Raw genomic sequence first — 19277 nt, 5'->3', positions numbered from 1 at the left:
AGACACAGCAGTTGGATTGATCTTTCTGGAAAAAATTGCAGCATATTAGACAGAGATTTTAGCCTGGAATGCAATCAGATGTCACCCTGTAATCCACATCTACATTTCAAAGTCTGAACATCTTGAAATCCCATAAAGACGTACGAGTGGCTCCCCTCCCCATCATTGTGTAGTTCTGTCCCCCTTCCTCGGCCACTTCCTGGTAAACATGTCCCCCATCCTAATATATATTTCCTCCATTCTGGTATATTTGTCCCTATCACGGCCCCATCCTGGTAAATGTCCTCCATCCTGGTAAATGTTACCCATTCTGGCATGTTCCCCCATGCTGGTAAATGTACCCCATCCTGACATATTGCCCATCCTTGTAAATGTTCCCCCATCATGGCATGTACCCCATTCCTGGTAAATGTCCTCCATCCTGGTAAATGTTCCCCCATCCCGGCATGTACCTCATTCCTGGTAAATGTCCTCCATCCTGGTAAATGTTCCCAATCCTGGTTAATTTACCCCCATCCAGGTAAATGTACCCCCTTCCTGGTAAATGTACCCTATCGTGGCATGTTTCCTCCATCATGGCATGCATGTTTCCTCCATCCTGGCATGCATGTTTCCTCCATCCTGGCATGCATGTTTCCTCCATCCTGGCACGCATGTTTCCTCCATCCTGGCACGCATGTTTCCTCCATCCTGGCACGCATGTTTCCTCCATCCTGGCACGCATGTTTCCTCCATCCTGGCACGCATGTTTCCTCCATCCTGGCACGCATGTTTCCTCCATCCTGGCACGCATGTTTCCTCCATCCTGGCACGCATGTTTCCTCCATCCTGGCACGCATGTTTCCTCCATCCTGGCACGCATGTTTCCTCCATCCTGGCACGCATGTTTCCTCCATCCTGGCACGCATGGTTCCTCCATCCTGGCACGCATGGTTCCTCCATCCTCGCATGCATTGTTCCCCATCCTGGCATGCATGTCCCTACCCCCCCATCCTGGCATGCATGTCCCCACCCCATGCTGGCATGTGCGTTCCCCCTCCCCCACCCCATGCTGGCATGTGCGTTCCCCCCCCCTCCCCCACCCCATGCTGGCATGTGCGTTCCCCCTCCCCCACCCCAAGCTGGCATGTGCGTTCCCCCACCACCCCACGCTGCCATGTGTGTTCCCCCACCCCATGCTGGCGCTGCCCCCCCATCCCCACCTTGGCACAGCCGCACACGAGTTATAAAAAAATTTAAAAAAAAGCGCAACACACAACTTACCTGCACACGCTCCCCCGCTGCGCGCTGCTGGGTCCTCAGTTCCCACGCGGCCAGCAGACGGCGCCGGCGCAGCTCCTCCGTCTCCTAGGCAACACACCTGCAGCCTGGGAGAGGAGGAGTGTCAGAGTGGAGGAGAAATGTCTCCTCCTCTCCAACACAGATTTGATCTGCCGGCGCCACTGCACTAGCAGATCAAAACTGCAGAATCGGGCGACAGCACGCGTGCCACCAGAATGGGCTCAGCGTGCCATAGGTTCGCCATCACTGGAATAGTGGTTTTTAATAATTCATTTTTGGGAATAGGTGTCTTTTTATCTATTAAATGTGAGATAATTAAGGCTTGTAGAGATTTGTTTTTATTCAAGAACTCTTTGATTTTCAACCATGAAGCTCTGTCATTTTCCTGCAGCCATCTTTGCCTATTACCATGCTAGTATACTCAAAATGAGCCAAAGAGATTTGGGAGGCCCAAACCTCCTTTCTTTTTATGTTTCACCAATATATTTTTTGCCACTCTTGGTTTGTTGTTGTTCCAAACAAAGGCTGTTAGAATTTTTTGAAACTTTTGAAACATTTTCTTTGTGATGATTAAAGGGATGACCTAATTATATATAAGAATTTGGGTAAAATAAACATTTTGAAAGCTAATATTTTCCCCATCCAAGACAGCTGTTTTTTTAATTTTCAAAAAATCTTGCTGAATTGTTTTGTATAGGTTTGTCATATTTGTTTGAATAATATCCTTGACAGGTTTCGTTAGATACCTAGATACGAAACTTGTATTTTCCCCCATTTAAATGAGCATTCCTTTTGCATGATCTCCTGCAATTCTTCATCAAGACAAAGTCCTACGATTTGTGACTTTGCTTCATTCACTTTGTACAAGGAGATCATAGAAATTTTTTCAAGGTTTTTATTAAATTTATGGTAGAATTCAGTGGATCCGAAATAGTGATAAGAATATCATCCGCAAATAATGTAGATTTGTATTGCCTCTTATTAAGACTTATCCCTTTAATCTTTTCATTGAGTCTAATACTCTCTGCCAGTGGCTCTATGAATAAAGCAAATAGACTCTGAGACAAGGGACACCCTTGTCTGGTGCCATTTGAGAGGAAAAAACTGTCAGTTGATTTTGTATAAATTCTCGCTGGTGACATGTATAATGCTGTGATGCAGTTTAGTATTTGGTCTCTAAACCCAAATTTCTTTAGAGTGGCAAACAAAAACCCCCAGTGTACCCTATGAAAAGCCTTTTCGGCATCCAGAGCAAGAACTACTGAGGGAATTTTTATTATTTTCTAGGTTTCATAATATTGATTACTTTCCGGGTTGCATCTGAGGTGTCTTCCTTTGATAACACCAACCTGATCAAAGTTAACTAGATCAGGGATATAAGTCTGAATTCTTGAAGCTATTAATTTTGCCAGAATTTTTGTATCCATGTTTAATAGGGATATTGGCCTATAGTTTGCTAAATCATCATAGTCGCCTTTCCCTTTTGGTAGGACTATAACCGTAGCCTCTAGCATTTCCTTGGGAACCAAGCCTTCCAGAGCTGTTTTGTTTGAAAGCTTTGTTAGGTGAGGCAAAAGTAGTTGGGCAAAAAATTTTTATAATCATTTTGAAATCCATCAGGGCCTGGTGATTTCCCTAGCTTTAATGACTTAATTGTGTTTGCAACCTCCATTTCTGTATATGGAAAGTTTAAGTACTCCAGGTCAGTTTTGGAGAGTGAAGGTTGCAGGGAGTCTAGGAACTTTTGATTAGCTCCTCCGTTGGATCTAACAAATTAGGTTGTATAATTTTGAGTAGTATTGAGCAAAGGCTTCTGCTATGTCTTTTGGATGTTTGCATGTTTGGTTTAGATTATTTTTAACTTGTAAAATTCTAATTTTGTTTCTTTGTTGTTTGATTTTAGTTGCAAACACTTTAGAAGGCTTGTTATTTGAATGGTAGTGGTTTTTTTGACCCTTTGAATAATTTTATCAAATTCTCTGATAACCTAGTTTTCAATTCTTTTCTTTGTTTTAAAATGTCTGAGTAGATTTCTGGAGTAGTTTTTTCCTGTTTTATTTCTAATTCTCTAATTTTGTTGGTGATGGCTATTATTTTTTCTTTTTTTCTTTTAAGCCTAATATTAAGTTCTATGAGTTTTCCTCTCAGCACTGCCTTATGGGCATTCCAAACAGTGAACACTGAGATCTCTTCTGTGGTATTATCTTGAAAATAATTAGTAATGGTTTTTTCAATTTCATCCCTGTATAAAGGATGCTGGAATAAATATGTATTAGCTCTCCAAAGTCTGTCTTGTCTAATGGGTGGTCCGAGTTTAAAACTAAAAATGATTGCTGAATGATCTGACCATGACCTTGGTTCTATTGCAATTTTTTTAAACTTGGTTAAAGATGTTAAATTTGTAATAACTAGGTCAATTTGTGCAAAAGATTTATGCCTATCCGAATAATGGGTGTCTTCTATCGAAGTAGAGTTAAGGCACCTTAACACATGTAAATTTTGTGAAAACATTCTTGTATGTGTTGGAGTCCAATTTTTTCCGTTAGGCACAACATTGAAGTCTCCAAAAGACTACCAACTCACCTTTCTGAAAATTATCCAGCATCCAGATCAATAAATTGGTTTAAGACACGTTTCGGACAAAAAACTAGTCCTTAATCTGAGACAACACATAATGCATCTGAACACATACTTATAAAAGGAACCACAGGAAGTCATGGAACAATCAAAGCTGACCTGATATGCTGGGTAATGAATTGCAGTAACCCTTACAAGACACTCAAAATTTCATTTCTAACATTCATGCCTGCTGGAGTTCTACTTTGTAACATTAATATCCATTTTGCCTCTCGGCGCAATACTAAATCATTTAAATCTCCACCTCCCCTCACTGTCTGCACTTTCTCTATTGCATTAACTCTAAAGTGACTCAAATCACCTCTATGTATATGCAAAAAATGACGGAAGGCGGCTGATAAGCTGCATGTGGTAGTGTGACCCACGTCCTAAACGTGCTCCGATATACGGCGTCTTAGAGTCCGTGAAGTATTCCCCACATACTGGATATTGCAATCCCTACACATTATGACATAGATCACACCAACAGAACCGCAGTTCAGCAGATTGAATTTTAAATTCCTTTTTTGTAACAGAGGAAACAGTTTTGTCTGTATTCCACATGAATCTGCACAACCCGCAGGTTTTTTTGGCCACATTTGAAAGACCCACAGGTGGGTAGCCAATTCCTTGCAGTTATTTCGTTACCCAGAGTGTTTTTATTTTTAATCTTTTTGGAGTGATCACTAGGGGACACTCTATTAGCGATTAGTTTTATTCCTCCTAGACACGAATTTGACTCCGTTTTTTAATGTTTTTTAACGTGTCATCTACATATAAAATCGGTAAAACATTTTTAATGATGTTAACTATCCGATAAAAATCGGTACTGTAGCTTTTTGAAAAAACAATAGGCGTATGACTCTCAGCAAGAGTTTTTTTTAGTATTATTTTTCCTTATTTTTAAATAATCCTCTCTAGTTTTCTCATCCGTTTTTTGTTTAGCTCTTCTATATTTTTATTAGAATAGCCCCTCTTCTTAAAGCGCTCTCCAATAATCTCACATTGTTTCTCATATATATATAAGGTGCAGTACATGTTCCCTTAGCCCTTATAACCCACACGCAGCTTATCAGCCGCCTCCTGTCATTTTTTGCATATGCATAGAGGTGATTTGAGTCACTTTAGAGTTAATGCAATAGAGAAAGTGCAGACAGTGAGGGGAGGTGGAGATTTAAATGATTTAGTATTGCGCCGAGAGGCAAAATGGATGTTAATGTTACAAAGTAGAACTCCAACAGGCATGAATGTTAGAAACTAAATTTTGAGTGTCTTGTAAGGGTTACTGCAATTCATTACCCAGCATATCAGGTGGCCTTGTTTAGCTTTGATTGTTCCAGGACTTCCTGTGGTTCCTTTTATAAGTATGTGTTCAGATGCATTATGTGTTGTCTCAGATTAAGGACTAGTTTTTTGTCCGAAACGCGTCTTAAACCAATTTATTGATCTGGATGCTGGATAATTTTCTGCACTACGTCCTGCTGCAGAGGGATCCTGTTTTCTCTTCCGTGCACCGATCAAGCATTTAGCCGTCTCCACTGGGTGAGCTGGACTTTTTCTATATACTGTATAACTCAGCTTTCTGGTATTCTCTAATTCTCTTCAGTAGTTTATTCAAAAAAGTAAATTGACCTGTATTTGGTGCATATAAGTTAACAATCGTAAAGATATTATCATTAATTTTACACACTAATATAATAAATCTACCATGTTCATCTGACAGGACTGATAATTTTTCAAATGTCACCGTGTTTTTTATTATAATGCTCACACTTGCAGTTTTTTTTTTGTTTGTTTTTTTTTTATATTTGAGGCTAAAAATATGTGTGGGAAATCTCTATTAGTAAATTTGGGAGTATTGACAGATGAGAATTTTGTTTCCTGTATGCCTACAATATGTACCCTAGATTCTTTTATTAGCTTCCAAGTCATGAATCTCTTATTGGGGCTATTAAGACCATTAACATTTAAAGACATAAAATTAACACTCATTTTATCATTTTTACTGCTGTTACTTCAATTCTCAGGTGGGAAAGATATTGAATATTTAAAATATTGATGAATAGACAAGCAAATTTTGTGATCCTAATACTTGACCTAGAGAGGAAAAGAAGGTTAGAACAAACAAACAAACAAACAGATAAACTTATAATAACTTGTAAACGGTTTCATAAATAGTCTGTGGAAGGTGATTACGGTGTAAAAGAGCACGATCTCTATTGGAGCGAAAGTTTATGCCATCCCATTTACATCCATTGTAGATTATGAAATTTGATACATGCTGTACCTTATTGAAAAGGTTATTCGGTAACTCCTGGGTTAAGTTATGTGGAAATTTTGTTCTTTTAGCTTCTTAAGGCCATTTTCAACGCTTTGTATCACATTAGTTTTCCCTTGATGTTGATAAAGAATTTTTGTTGGAAAGCCCCATCTATAGCTGATCTTCTTTAGATGAAGAATTTCTGTAATTTTCCCCAATTCTTTTCTTTGATTCAGAGTTTTGCATGACAAGTCTGCAAAGGTCTTTAATCGCTCGTATGGTAATGGTAATGTTTTGTTTTTCTTTAGGCAAGTCATAAGTTGTTGTTTTGTATGGTAGAAATGTATTACATCTCTGGGGATGTCTGGGCTCAAGAAATTCGGTTTAGGTAGTCGATGTGCCCGGTCTATTAGTAGGTCTAGTTCTGAGAGACTTGGAATTGCCAATTTCATAATGTCTTTGATGTATTTTTTGAGCTCCTCATTTTTGATTGATTCTGGGATGCCTCGAATTTTAATATTATTGCGTCTATCCTTGTCTTCCAAGTCCGTCAACTTTGTCTTGAGAAATTTAATTTCTGCTTTCATTTTGTCCTGGTCTTTGGTGATGTTTTTTGTAGACTTTATTAAATTCACCACCTCTGCCTCCGTACATTCAGCCCTAAATGCCATGGATTCAATAGTTGATGTAACCTCGTTAAGTTTTTTTTGTCTATATCAGTCTTCAGAGAAATTATATCAGCCTTCACCGAATCTTTGAATGCGGTAAAAAGGTTGTAGAAAACATCCTTATCCATGTGCTGGGACCTGGGCTGGTCTCTATCCACAAGTGCCTTTTTTGCAACATAGAAGCGGTTATATACAGGTTACAGGTATGTGTGCTCTATTATGGTTCTGCTTTTAACTTTATCTAGGAGGCCGCATGGCACATGAAATACAGAATGTAGAGTAGGACCCCCCTATTGAGATTTGCCGTGACGTTGGCAGGGGTGGCTCAAAAAATTGATCAATTATTTGCTAAAAATCTCATTTTTTTATTGTAGTACAGTTGGAATAAATTTGTGAATTTTCACTTTTTATATGATGCATGCCAATTTCAGATCGTGCTGGCTCCCCTCTCTCTCTGTTTGGTCGTAGTTATGCTACAAATTCTGGTGGCCGGTCACCACCATGCCATGCACGCCTGATTTTGGTTTGCTTTGTATTCCCCCTGTTGGTAGCTGTTCAGATTCAGTTACCTCACCCCTTTCCACAGGCAATGCTAATTAAGCACCATCTTGGATCTGGTCCGCCTTTATCAATGGTTGCTGTTTGGCACTGGGAGGATCAGTTCTGATATAGTCCTGGTATGGTGCAGAGCTTGCTCCACATGCTGGGACCTGGGCTGGTCTCTATCCACAAGTGCCTTTTTTGCAACATAGAAGCGGTTATATGAAATACAGAATGTAGAGTAGGACCCCCCTATTGAGATTTGCCGTGACGTTGGCAGGGGTGGCTTTTTTGCAACGCTTTGTATCACATTAGTTTTCCCTTGATGTTGATAAAGAATTTTTGTTGGAAAGCCCCATCTATAGCTTATCTTCTTTAGATGAAGAATTTCTGTAATTTTCCCCAATTCTTTTCTTTGATTCAGAGTTTCGCATGACAAGTCTGCAAAGGTCTTTAATCGCTCGTATGGTAATGGTAATGTTTTGTTTTTCTTTAGGCAAGTCATAAGTTGTTCTTTTGTATGGTAGAAATGTATTACATCTCTGGGGATGTCTGGGCTCAAGAAATTCGGTTTAGGTAGTCGATGTGCCCGGTCTATTAGTAGGTCTAGTTCTGAGAGACTTGGAATTGCCAATTTCATAATGTCTTTGATGTATTTTTTGAGCTCCTCATTTTTGATTGATTCTGGGATGCCTCGAATTTTAATATTATTGCGTCTATCCTTGTCTTCCAAGTCCGTCAACTTTGTCTTGAGAAATTTAATTTCTGCTTTCATTTTGTCCTGGTCTTTGGTGATGTTTTTTGTAGACTTTATTAAATTCACCACCTCTGCCTCCGTACATTCAGCCCTAAATGCCATGGATTCAATAGTTGATGTAACCTCGTTAAGTTTTTTTTGTCTATATCAGTCTTCAGAGAAATTATATCAGCCTTCACCGAATCTTTGAATGCGGTAAAAAGGTTGTAGAAAACATCCTTATCCATGGGTTGGTCAGTCAATTGAAAATTTTTAAGCTAATCTGGCTGAGAAGAAATTCCGCTGTCGTCCCTCTTTTGTTTGTTGTTTTTGACGACTTGGACTCAAATCTGGAGATGAATCTTCTTCTATATCTTTTTTTGATGCCATTTCTTTTCTCTTATTTCGGGAAGATGCTGGGTCCCATAGCATGGTAATTTTCCCTGTTGGGTCTTGTTCTTGGGACAATGAGTCATCCTTTACTGAATGAAGAACAAGTGTTGTTCCCATGTCTTGTTTGTGTTGTCCTTGTCTACTTCCAGGTTTTGGTATTCCAGATGCAGCCACTCCTGGTTTTGGAATGTTTGATTTCTGTTTGTGAGTTGCCATTTGTAAAATTGTAGAATTTGGAAGTATCTGTCAAGACTCAGCCTTATAAGGACAGGTACAATGAGAGTTACGTTTTTTTCAAGTTGTGAGGGCCACGTAGCCACTCAAGTCCAGTGATCGCACGTAGGTCAGAATAACCGCTCGGATCCTCCTGACTTCCAAGGTTTGTTGCTAACTAAGCTCCTTGAGACAGAGCTTTCAAGTACCAGGGATTCTTTGTTTGGACTCGGGTACCTTTTAATTAGTCGTAACCCGGGCACAAACAACCGTGACTCTGTAGTTTCTGTGCTGTCAGCACAGAGTTTGTCAGATTGTTATAAATTTCTTGTGTTTTGCCACACTTGTGAAGCCCCTCTTATTTCGTGGATGTAAAAATGTTCTTGTTCATTTTACTAGGGCTTGATATGGTGCTGGTTAAGAATAAGTAACCATGAAAAGACCAGGTATACTGATATGTGGGTATCTTAATTATGTATTCATCTATGCTAGGGCACAACTAGTATAAGGCAGCTTATTATAACAACTTTTAACAGTTGATATTATTTTGTGCACCCTTTCACATTAATCCTGGAAGATGTGGGTATGTTCTAGCAAAAGTTTGCTAATTTTTGTTGAGGTTAAAATAGGGCCCAAGTCGAATCTTTGCAACAGTATGTAATTGCTTGTTGTATTGCAGGGAGCCTCCTTTCCGTCTCTAGAATTGAGGACTATAGGCAGAATGGTGCTGACGTCAGAGCGACGATCAGACAGAGGGACATCAGTAGGTCTGGTCACAGAATTGGGGGGTACTGATGCTTAAATATAGATATGGACACTGGTGGACTGTAGGTGTTTAGAATGCTTTTAGCCTAGGAGCAGAAGTCTTTTAATAATACAGGGCAGGAGCAGCTGCACCTTCCATGCAGGTATATCCCTCTGGTCCCACACTATTTACTCACACTGACAGAAACTGCACCCCACAGAAATGGTGTGTTAGATAATATTTCAGTCACAGATGTTTTAATGTGAGGAATTGGGGTGAAATTTCCAGTAAATTGGGGACATTTTATTTGGTTTAAAGTGAGACAAAAGTCCTTTCTGTCAGAATAGTTGTGTATTATCAGCGGTGCTGTGGGACCTGAGGTAAGAGGTTAATGTCTATATTTAATTATCTTCTTGTGATGTAATTAATTCATTGATGACTAAGAAGTAAAAGTGTGAGGTAAATGATGAAGTTATAGATGAGGGTGAGTTAGTATCACAGTAAAATGTCTCTCACCATTTAGATCTCCACACCCTGTCAGCAGCACAGCTGTGAGGGAAGGCCTTGTTCTTCACCTCGGGTACAGCGTCTGTGGTCATTTCAGTCCAATAAATTTTGTTTTAATGGATTAAAATTGATCTGTTGATGATCTTAAATAGATCCACTGCTTAGGTGAATGGTTTGAAGCCCACGGGCATCAATAATCCGTTGCTTTTAGGATATTTATCTGGGAGCCCAAGCACTTCATGTCTTACATGCTTGAGCCATGGCCATGCCCCCTCAGGAAATATATTCTGTACAAGGACAGATCGCACTTCTCTATCTGCGTTAACTGGTTGCATAAAGCTTGACACCAACCCCATCCAAAAATGGAGATTGTGAGCCCGACTTCACCCCCTTTATCAGGGTCTAAGCTCACAAATGCTCTTCTGGTTGAAGGGGCAAAACTTCCCACAAATGCCTAGAAAATCTTGTAGAAATCCTTCCTAGAAGAGCGGGAGCGGTTATTAATATGGAGTTGGCCCTTCAGCATATGTCTATGGATGTAAATGGAGGACAGAGAATCCCCCAGAGGTGCACGCGGAACGAAAAGAGGGAGGGGCGTATACCTTTCTCTATGTTTTAATGTCTATGGATGTGAAGGGGCACATAGTTTTTCTCCATATAGTGTATATATTTAGGGTTGAGGTTTGTTATATAGGTAGTGGTACAGAACTTGTTTCCGTCTTCTGCGATATGCCTAGACTGGTGGGATCGGCAGGGGTTACTTCGGCGCTGTATGTCAGTGGTATTGCTTTGAAGATGTATGACTGTGTGTGTCTGTTTCTCCTTAGGCTGAAGACTGGAAGGCGCAGGTTTATAGTGATGTTCGTCTTTTCCTCTCCATTCATCAGGATGAATGCTTCTCTGGAAGATCTGTTGCCCGTGTATTCCATGGAATAAGTAAGTGATATCACTACTAATTTTAATGAGCTGCCTGTGGAGACGCGGGGGTCAGTGGGCGCTCTCCTGTGGAGACACGGGGCTCAGTGGGTGCTCTCCTGTGGAGACATTGGGGTCAGCGGGTGCTCTCCTGTGGAGACATTGGGGTCAGCGGGTGCTCTCCTGTGGAGACATTGGGGTCAGCGGGTGCTCTCCTGTGGAGACATTGGGGTCAGCGGGTGCTCTCCTGTGGAGACATTGGGGTCAGCGGGTGCTCTCCTGTGGAGACATTGGGGTCAGCGGGTGCTCTCCTGTGGAGACATTGGGGTCAGCGGGTGCTCTCCTCTGGAGACATTGGGGTCAGCGGGTGCTCTCCTCTGGAGACATTGGGGTCAGCGGGTGCTCTCCTCTGGAGACATTGGGGTCAGCGGGTGCTCTCCTCTGGAGACATTGGGGTCAGCGGGTGCTCTCCTCTGGAGACATTGGGGTCAGCGGGTGCTCTCCTCTGGAGACATTGGGGTCAGCGGGTGCTCTCCTCTGGAGACATTGGGGTCAGCGGGTGCTCTCCTCTGGAGACATTGGGGTCAGCGGGTGCTCTCCTCTGGAGACATTGGGGTCAGCGGGTGCTCTCCTCTGGAGACATTGGGGTCAGCGGGTGCTCTCCTCTGGAGACATTGGGGTCAGCGGGTGCTCTCCTCTGGAGACATTGGGGTCAGCGGGTGCTCTCCTCTGGAGACATTGGGGTCAGCGGGTGCTCTCCTCTGGAGACATTGGGGTCAGCGGGTGCTCTCCTCTGGAGACATTGGGGTCAGCGGGTGCTCTCCTCTGGAGACATTGGGGTCAGCGGGTGCTCTCCTCTGGAGACATTGGGGTCAGCGGGTGCTCTCCTCTGGAGACATTGGGGTCAGCGGGTGCTCTCCTCTGGAGACATTGGGGTCAGCGGGTGCTCTCCTCTGGAGACATTGGGGTCAGCGGGTGCTCTCCTCTGGAGACATTGGGGTCAGCGGGTGCTCTCCTCTGGAGACATTGGGGTCAGCGGGTGCTCTCCTCTGGAGACATTGGGGTCAGCGGGTGCTCTCCTCTGGAGACATTGGGGTCAGCGGGTGCTCTCCTCTGGAGACATTGGGGTCAGCGGGTGCTCTCCTCTGGAGACATTGGGGTCAGCGGGTGCTCTCCTCTGGAGACATTGGGGTCAGCGGGTGCTCTCCTCTGGAGACATTGGGGTCAGCGGGTGCTCTCCTCTGGAGACATCGGGGTCAGCGGGTGCTCTCCTCTGGAGGCATCGGCGTCAGCGGGTGCTCTTGTCTGCTGACCTGGCTGTCTTCAGAAAGACCAGGGCTAATCCCACTGAACGCGCGCACTCCTCCATGGGGAGAACACTATTGAGACAGCACAGGGTGAGGGAACCACACATTAGAAGATTATATTGGTCACCAACAGGCAAAAACATATATTACCTTCACAGCAAGAACACAAGATGTTGCAAGCGACAGAGTCTCACCCTTCCACTGGCCCACCAGAGATTAGAGTCTATGTGACTTCAGGGCTTCCAGGGCCAACTATCCCAGTCCAGCAGCACCCCACTTTTGGCCGGCACCCACTGACAAGAGATAGTGGCACAAGCTGCTGAGATCATGTAGAATCCTTCTCTTAGTGCAGTTCTGTGATTTCCCCAGCTGGGGCAGAAGTTCCTCCACCGGGGGCAGGTAGAATAATACACTGGTGACAGGAGCAAGGCCCTTATTTACCCCTCAATCCTTTTGATTGGTAGAGATGGCTGCTTTCTCATTGGTCACAAGTTAGTCCGACTGTATAATTATGAACTCTGCAGTCAGGGGGGTTGAGGCAATACACATTAATAGACAATAAGGCTCAGATCAGTCTGGGAAGGAACAATGGTTTTATTCTCTTTATTTAACAAACAGGACACAAGTCTGGCCTAACTAAGAACAGTTCACTCCTACACAAGAGGCCAGATGCTGAGTCATCACATTGCCCCTCCAAATAAACTAAGAACGCAGCACAAATTTCTCCTGATGTCTGATACAATGTATATGTAGGTAACATTTATCAGTCTTTATAAGGGTATGTGCGGACGCTACGTTCTGTCAAGTGCAGAAAAAAAACACCCTCTGACAGACTGGACAACTGTAAACACTGCGTTTGTCAAAACAATGCATCCAAAACGTATGCATTTTGGATGTGTTTTGCATGCTTTTTGCATGCATTTTTGACAGTGGTCCCATGGCAATTCAGCTCTACTACATGCCCGCTGACAGCAGACACAGACAGAGTCGCACGATCAGAATGAACTTGGATGAACTTCACCCGACTGCATTGTCATCCCGCGGCTCTGTGTTTGTCGCGGCCTGAACTGCGATCATAGGTGAAGGACTCACTGGTGACCACAAATCCCCTGAGTGACAGCACCGCTGATCGCACGGCTCACTTCAGTCACTCGGGTTACCCGTGGCCACAGCTGTAGTCCTCTACCTGAGAGCTGTGGCCATAGGTAACCTGAGTGACATCATCACTGATAGCGCGACTCACTTCAGTTGCTGCGTGGAGCTGACAGAACGGTCGTGGTCTGTGGCCGCTCTTGTCAGCTTAATGTAGCAGAGCTGAAAGCGTCGTGGGACCTCGTGTGGATTACGCCGGACCTGGAGGGCTGTTTGGGGATTAATAAATTAATAAAGTGGTGAAAGAGGGGGATTTTTATTCCAAATAAAGGATTTTTTTGGGTGTATGTGTTTGTTTTCTTTAACTTACAGATTAATCAAGGGGGGTGTCTCAGACTCCTGCCATGATTAACCTAGGACTTAGTGGCTGCTATGGACTGCCATTAACTTCTTATTACTCCGATTGCCACCGCATCAGGGCAATTCGGGATGAGCTGGGTAGAGTCCTGGCACTGTCACATCTAATGGATGTGGCCATTCTGGGCGGCGGTTGGCTGATATTTTTAGGCTGGGGGGCTCCCCATAACATGTAGCTCCCCATCCTGAGACTACCAGCCTTCAGCCGTGTGGCTTTACCTTGGCTGGTATCAAAATTGGGAGAACCGCATGTCGTTTTTCTAAATTATTTATTTATTGTACTGCACAATATAGACCCACCCACCAGCGGATGTGATTGGATGCAGTGAGACAGCTGTCACTCAGCGTGGTGGCATGTCTGACTGCAACAAATCTTAGGCGCCGGTGGGCGGGGGAAGCAGGGAATATGAGATGGAATAATGAGCGGCCGGCATTTTCAAAAGAGGAAAAGCCGCCAGAGCTTTGTCACAGCCGTGCAGCGCCGCGCCCGTGATCGGTGAGTATGAAGGAGGGAGAGACCGACCAACAGACAGAGACCGAAAGATTTGCGTTTTGTTTGTCAAAAAAGCATGCAGAACGCAACAAAAATGCAGTGCAAGCACATTTTGGTTGCTTTTTGACACACCTCAGTCATTTCAATGGGTACAAAATGCAACCAAAATGCACAAAAGAAGTGACATGCTGCTTTTTTTTTTAACGCATCGATTTTGTCAAATATTTGGCATCCAAAACGCTGCATTTAAAAAAGCAGCGTGTGCATGCAATTTGCTGACTTCTCATAGACTTTGCTGGCGGAAGCAGAACGTATGCATTTACGCTGCTGTTGTAAACGCGGGAAAAAACGCAACGTGCGCAGATAGCCTAAATGTTAAGGACTTTTTTTTTTTTTTTTTTTCTTACCCTGGACCCAAAAACAACAGGCAGGTAGCTGCTAACTACCTGCTTGTTCTACCAGGCACCAACCACTCCTTCCCGTGATTCAGCTGCTCCATGTCACCAAAGCAGCTCTTCCTCTTCTTGGTTGCTCTGTCAACAGGGTGTGACTGCCACCATAGACGGTGGGGAGACGGCGGTCAACAGAGTGGAAGAAAAGCTGCTGCCTGGTTAAACCTTTTTAGCTTGAAGAATTGTCGATTCTGATACTGTAGATGGTAATGAACATAGCTCAGAATTACAACAACAAGAAGGAAAAGGGGTGGAATTATGGAAATCTAATCAGTATTATTATTTATGGAAAAGTAGCTGTTTTTCTACACGAGAGACTTCTTGTTGCTCGCACTACTATGAGCCGCCTTGATGGCCTAAAAGTGCTCCCGTGCCTGCAGCGTCTCCCTGTGTCTGCAGCGTCTCCGGACTTGTTTCCTCGTCTCTGCAGCATCTCCGGACTTGTCTCCCTGTGTCTGCAGCGTCTCCGGACTTGTCTCCCCGTGCCTGCAGCGGTTTTGGACTGGTCTCCTGTGTCTGCATCAGGCGCATCGGTGAGGTCATTGGTCGGTGATTACGCAGGAGCTACCAGCCGTGGATCCTGATGATTTACGACCTTCTTCAGACGACCATTAATAACCTCACGCACGAGGCTGGAAGTGCCGGGATTTCTGCACGTGGCTCAGACTCTGGACTGTTAAGAAGTCTTTTTGAGACCTAAAGCACATTGTGTTGTGAACATGGTGTACCAGAATTCAGGGACACACAAATCAGAAGACACCAGAGATATAATGTGGGGGTGCACATACTTTTCTCGGTATTAATGCCCCTGGATGTAGATAGATGTGAAGGGGAAGGGGGGCACATACTTTTCTCCATGTGTTGTTTATAATTCGGGTTGAGGCTGGGTATATGGCAGTGGATTCCTCATTATATGATGGAGTCACCGTAGCATTGTAGTCTGCAATGTGTAAGAGAAGGGTGACCACCATCTGCAGCACAGCACACGGCAGCACAGCAGACTGCCGCTCCACACTGCACAGAAAGGAAAGGTTGCAGATCAGTTTAGATTTCTTTCCATTTTCTTGGAGCTCCTGCGAAACTAAAGCTAAAACTATAGAAAAAGAGATGTGATGTGTGTGATTAAGGGCACAAAGCTGAAGATGTGGGGAGTGGGGGTCCAGTATAAACTGGAGATGGGGGGAGGGGGGGAGGGTCCAATATAAGCCTGAGCGGTTCTAGCTTACAGTGAGGGCTCTGCTCCTGCCGATGTTCAGAACATTTAATCTCTTTCCATTTTGTTAATTTTATTTTCTGAGCTGTTTTTGCTTTTCACTAGTCACTTCTACATAAGTTAGTTACTTGTATTGTGGGAAGGTTTTGTAGCCTCTGTAGAGCTCACTATACAGGGAGAAGATAAAATAAACTGTGGGAAAAAGGCGCAAAATAGGGTCTTATCCGGTATAACAGATGGAAAAGTGAATGTGCAATAGAAGCACTCACCTGATGGGGTTGTGTCAGTCACAACTCCTTTAGTAGCATGAAACAAACGTGGAAGGCAGCAGTCCCGCAACAGCAGAGTAGTTTCGGATGGTGGGAGAAAAGCAAGTTAAATACCGCGCCAAACCACAGGAATCAGGATGAAGAAGTAATTCTCTTTACTTTATTTTCACACTGCAGTGTTCTCTGCATTTGTCCTGAGGAAGAGGACGGATATGTCCTTGAAACGCGTAGACCTGTGAAAATAAAGTAAAGAGAATTACTTCTTCATCCTGATTCCTGTGGTTTGGCGCGGTATTTAACCTGCTTTTCTCCCACCATCCGAAACTATACAGGGAGAAGGTAAGCTTGCAGGGTGTTTGTGCAGTGAGGAAGTGAGCTTTCCCCCTGATCTATATTATATAGAAAGTAGTGAATATGCTCTTTGCAAAGTTACCTATGCAGGAAGGAAGAAGAGGTGTGATGTGCCCATCACTTTCCTCCTAGGCAGAGAAAGACCTGTGCAGGGAGGAAGAGGAGGTGTGCTGTCCCCATCACCTACCTCCTAGGCGGAGAAAGACCTGTGCAGGATGGAAGAGGTGTGCAGTTCCCATCACCTACCTCCTAGACAGAGAGTGACCTGTGCACTGAAAATGAGGAAGATGTGTGCTGTCTTTATTCTAACTTGCCTACATTGAGGAGCATGGAGTCACCATTTTGTGTCATTTGTACAGAGATCATTCTGCAGAAAATGCTGAGCTCACATAATAATTGTCACCACAGCTTATTTGTGATGCGGAGTGTGGCACATAGAACTATTAATATTGTGTTTTGTCTCCTAGGCAGCCCATGTTATCCTGCACAGATTTATGGAAGAGATCGACGGTTTTGGAGGAAGTATCTCCACCTGGATTTTAACAATGTCATGCAGTTGTGCAAGGAGGAGATTCTCAGACTGAAGTAACTGGGGCGGCGGTGGGGACCTGCGCCCGTCTGGGGCGGCGGTGGGGACCTGCGCCCGTCTGGGGCGGCGGTGGGGACCTGCGCCCGTCTGGGGCGGCGGAGCTCTGTGATTGTGCACCGTTTTATAAGCTGGTAATAATGCCACTACTTTCTATTTATTTCTGCTATTTCTAATAAATTGGAAAACACTGACTGCTGTCCACTTTGTCAGTAACACTCTTGTCTCCACAAAGCTTGTTTTTGGGACTGACTAGGAGCTGTCCCCCCACACCTCTTCCCACATTCGGTCTGCCTTGTGCGCTGGGAGTGTGTTCTGCCATCGGCTCTTTAGGCTCGTGTTTGACTATAACCAACATCAAATGATCAAGGACTTCTCCGCTGATCTCTGAACGCTCATTCCATTACACAAAACTGCAATATGTGGAAGGCTTTGTTCACTCGTTGTGTTTTCGCCTGTTAAAATTAATGAGCTTTCAGAAATCTCCTGCATACAAACACAACTTGCTTCTTTTTTTTTTTTTTTCAAAACACATGGAAACCTGCTGCGTTTTTGAAAGAAGCAGCCTGTTAATTCTGTCAGTGTTTTTGCAGCTTTCTTCACCATGAAAGCAATAAGAAAGTGCAAAAAAAGCTGCTGCGTTTTTTTGCTGGGTTTCTGCTGTTGTGAATTACACGATCTTTAAACATGTATACTAGACAAATGACACCTAAAAAGTGCAGCAAAAAAATGCAGCAAAAAAAAAAAAGCCACAAATCCTTTTTGGAAGCAGCTTTTCTTTACTGCCAATGAGCAGGTTTTGCTGCAGGCAAAAAAGCAGCATGTGAACATACTGTAACTTCTGTAAGAGAGGATTCAATCTAACATTCAACAGAACCTTTCACGGGGGAAATGCTAAAACCTGGAATTCTATGAAAGCCGATTTCAACAAATTAAGGGCAAAGCTTAATCATGTAGATTGTCCCTATACTGGGGATACCGAACATAAATGGGGTAAGTTTAAGGATATACTACTAGAGTCCTGTAAAAAAACTTATACCCTCTGGTAATAAAATGTCCAGGATTAAAAAGAAACCACTATGGATAATTAAGACTTTGCAAAGTGTAATAAAACAAAACCTTGAAGGCTGAGAATACATAAATAGCATTTCAGGAGTATAAAGCTATCAATAGGAAATGTAAAAAAGAAATCAAGCTACAAAATTAGCTACTGAAACAAAAATTGCCAACGAAATTAAAATAAACCTCAATTATTTTTATAAATACATCAGTGCCAAAAGAGGAAAAAAATTATGGTATCTACCCCATAAAAAATTATAACTGGATAATGAAGGAGGACAAAGAAAAGGCTGAGATATTAAATGGGCACTTTTCATCTCGACTCGCCAAGGAACTGACTGTTCCAGGGATCATTCAACAAGGCAAAATTAAAAGTACTCCCGGATATAACTAATTTAACACAAGAAGTACGCCTGCTTCTGAGTAAATTAAACATTGACAAATTCCCCGGTCCAGATGACATTTTATCCACGAATATTGAGGAAATTGAGCTCAGTAATCGACAGACCGCTCTATCTCATCTCATCTCATCTTCTTAGACTCTCTTGTAACAGGGTTGGTGCCTCAGGATTGGAGGATTGCTGACGTGGTAGTGATATTTAAGAAAGGTAAGAGGGTGGATCCAGGTAACTACCATCCAGTAAGTCTGACTTCAGGGGTGTGCAAGGTTTGAGAGCACTTTAAGAGATGAGATGCAAAAATATATTAGAGAGAATAATATAGTAACTGATATCTTTCATGAATCCATGCTGGTTAAGTCATGTCTAACCAACATGTAAACGCCTCATTAAGTATTACCTTCCTAACCCAGGAAGAAGTGCAGAAACGACTTAGTAACATTAAAATTAACAAATCACCAGGCCCTGATGGCATTCACCCAAGGGTATTAAGGGAGTTAAGTAATGTGATAGACAGGCCTCTATTCCTTATATTTAACCCCTTCACGACCCATGACGGATATATCCGTCATGGATCGTGTGAGGTTAATCCCCGCCCCCTGCCGTGGGCAGGTCGAGGTGATCCGCACACATATCAGCTGTTTTTAATAGCTAACGTGCGCCTGCAAGTTACAAGTGGAATCGCTTCCACCTGCAACTTTTAAACCCTTACATCTCACTGCCAAAGTCTGGCAGGGAGATGTATATGCGCGTGGCCATTACTTTC

General features: G+C 43.3%; 1 protein-coding gene across 1 annotated transcript in view; it reads left to right on the top strand.

The window, feature by feature from the left end:
• The window catches only part of RECQL4 (RecQ like helicase 4), a 128717-nt gene extending 111550 nt beyond the window's left edge, over positions 1 to 17167 (top strand). Inside the window, 2 exon segments of the mRNA XM_075334804.1 lie at positions 10787 to 10895; positions 16936 to 17167. Coding sequence (XP_075190919.1) covers positions 10787 to 10895; positions 16936 to 17057 — 231 coding nt within the window. The 3' untranslated portion in view covers positions 17058 to 17167.
• The last annotated feature ends 2110 nt before the right edge of the window (positions 17168 to 19277 follow it).

This window comes from Anomaloglossus baeobatrachus, chromosome 2 (genome assembly GCF_048569485.1).
Source record: "Anomaloglossus baeobatrachus isolate aAnoBae1 chromosome 2, aAnoBae1.hap1, whole genome shotgun sequence".
Lineage (NCBI taxonomy): Eukaryota > Metazoa > Chordata > Amphibia > Anura > Aromobatidae > Anomaloglossus > Anomaloglossus baeobatrachus.
Note: the sequence above shows the minus strand (reverse complement) of the source record. Positions and strands in the feature narration are given on the sequence as shown.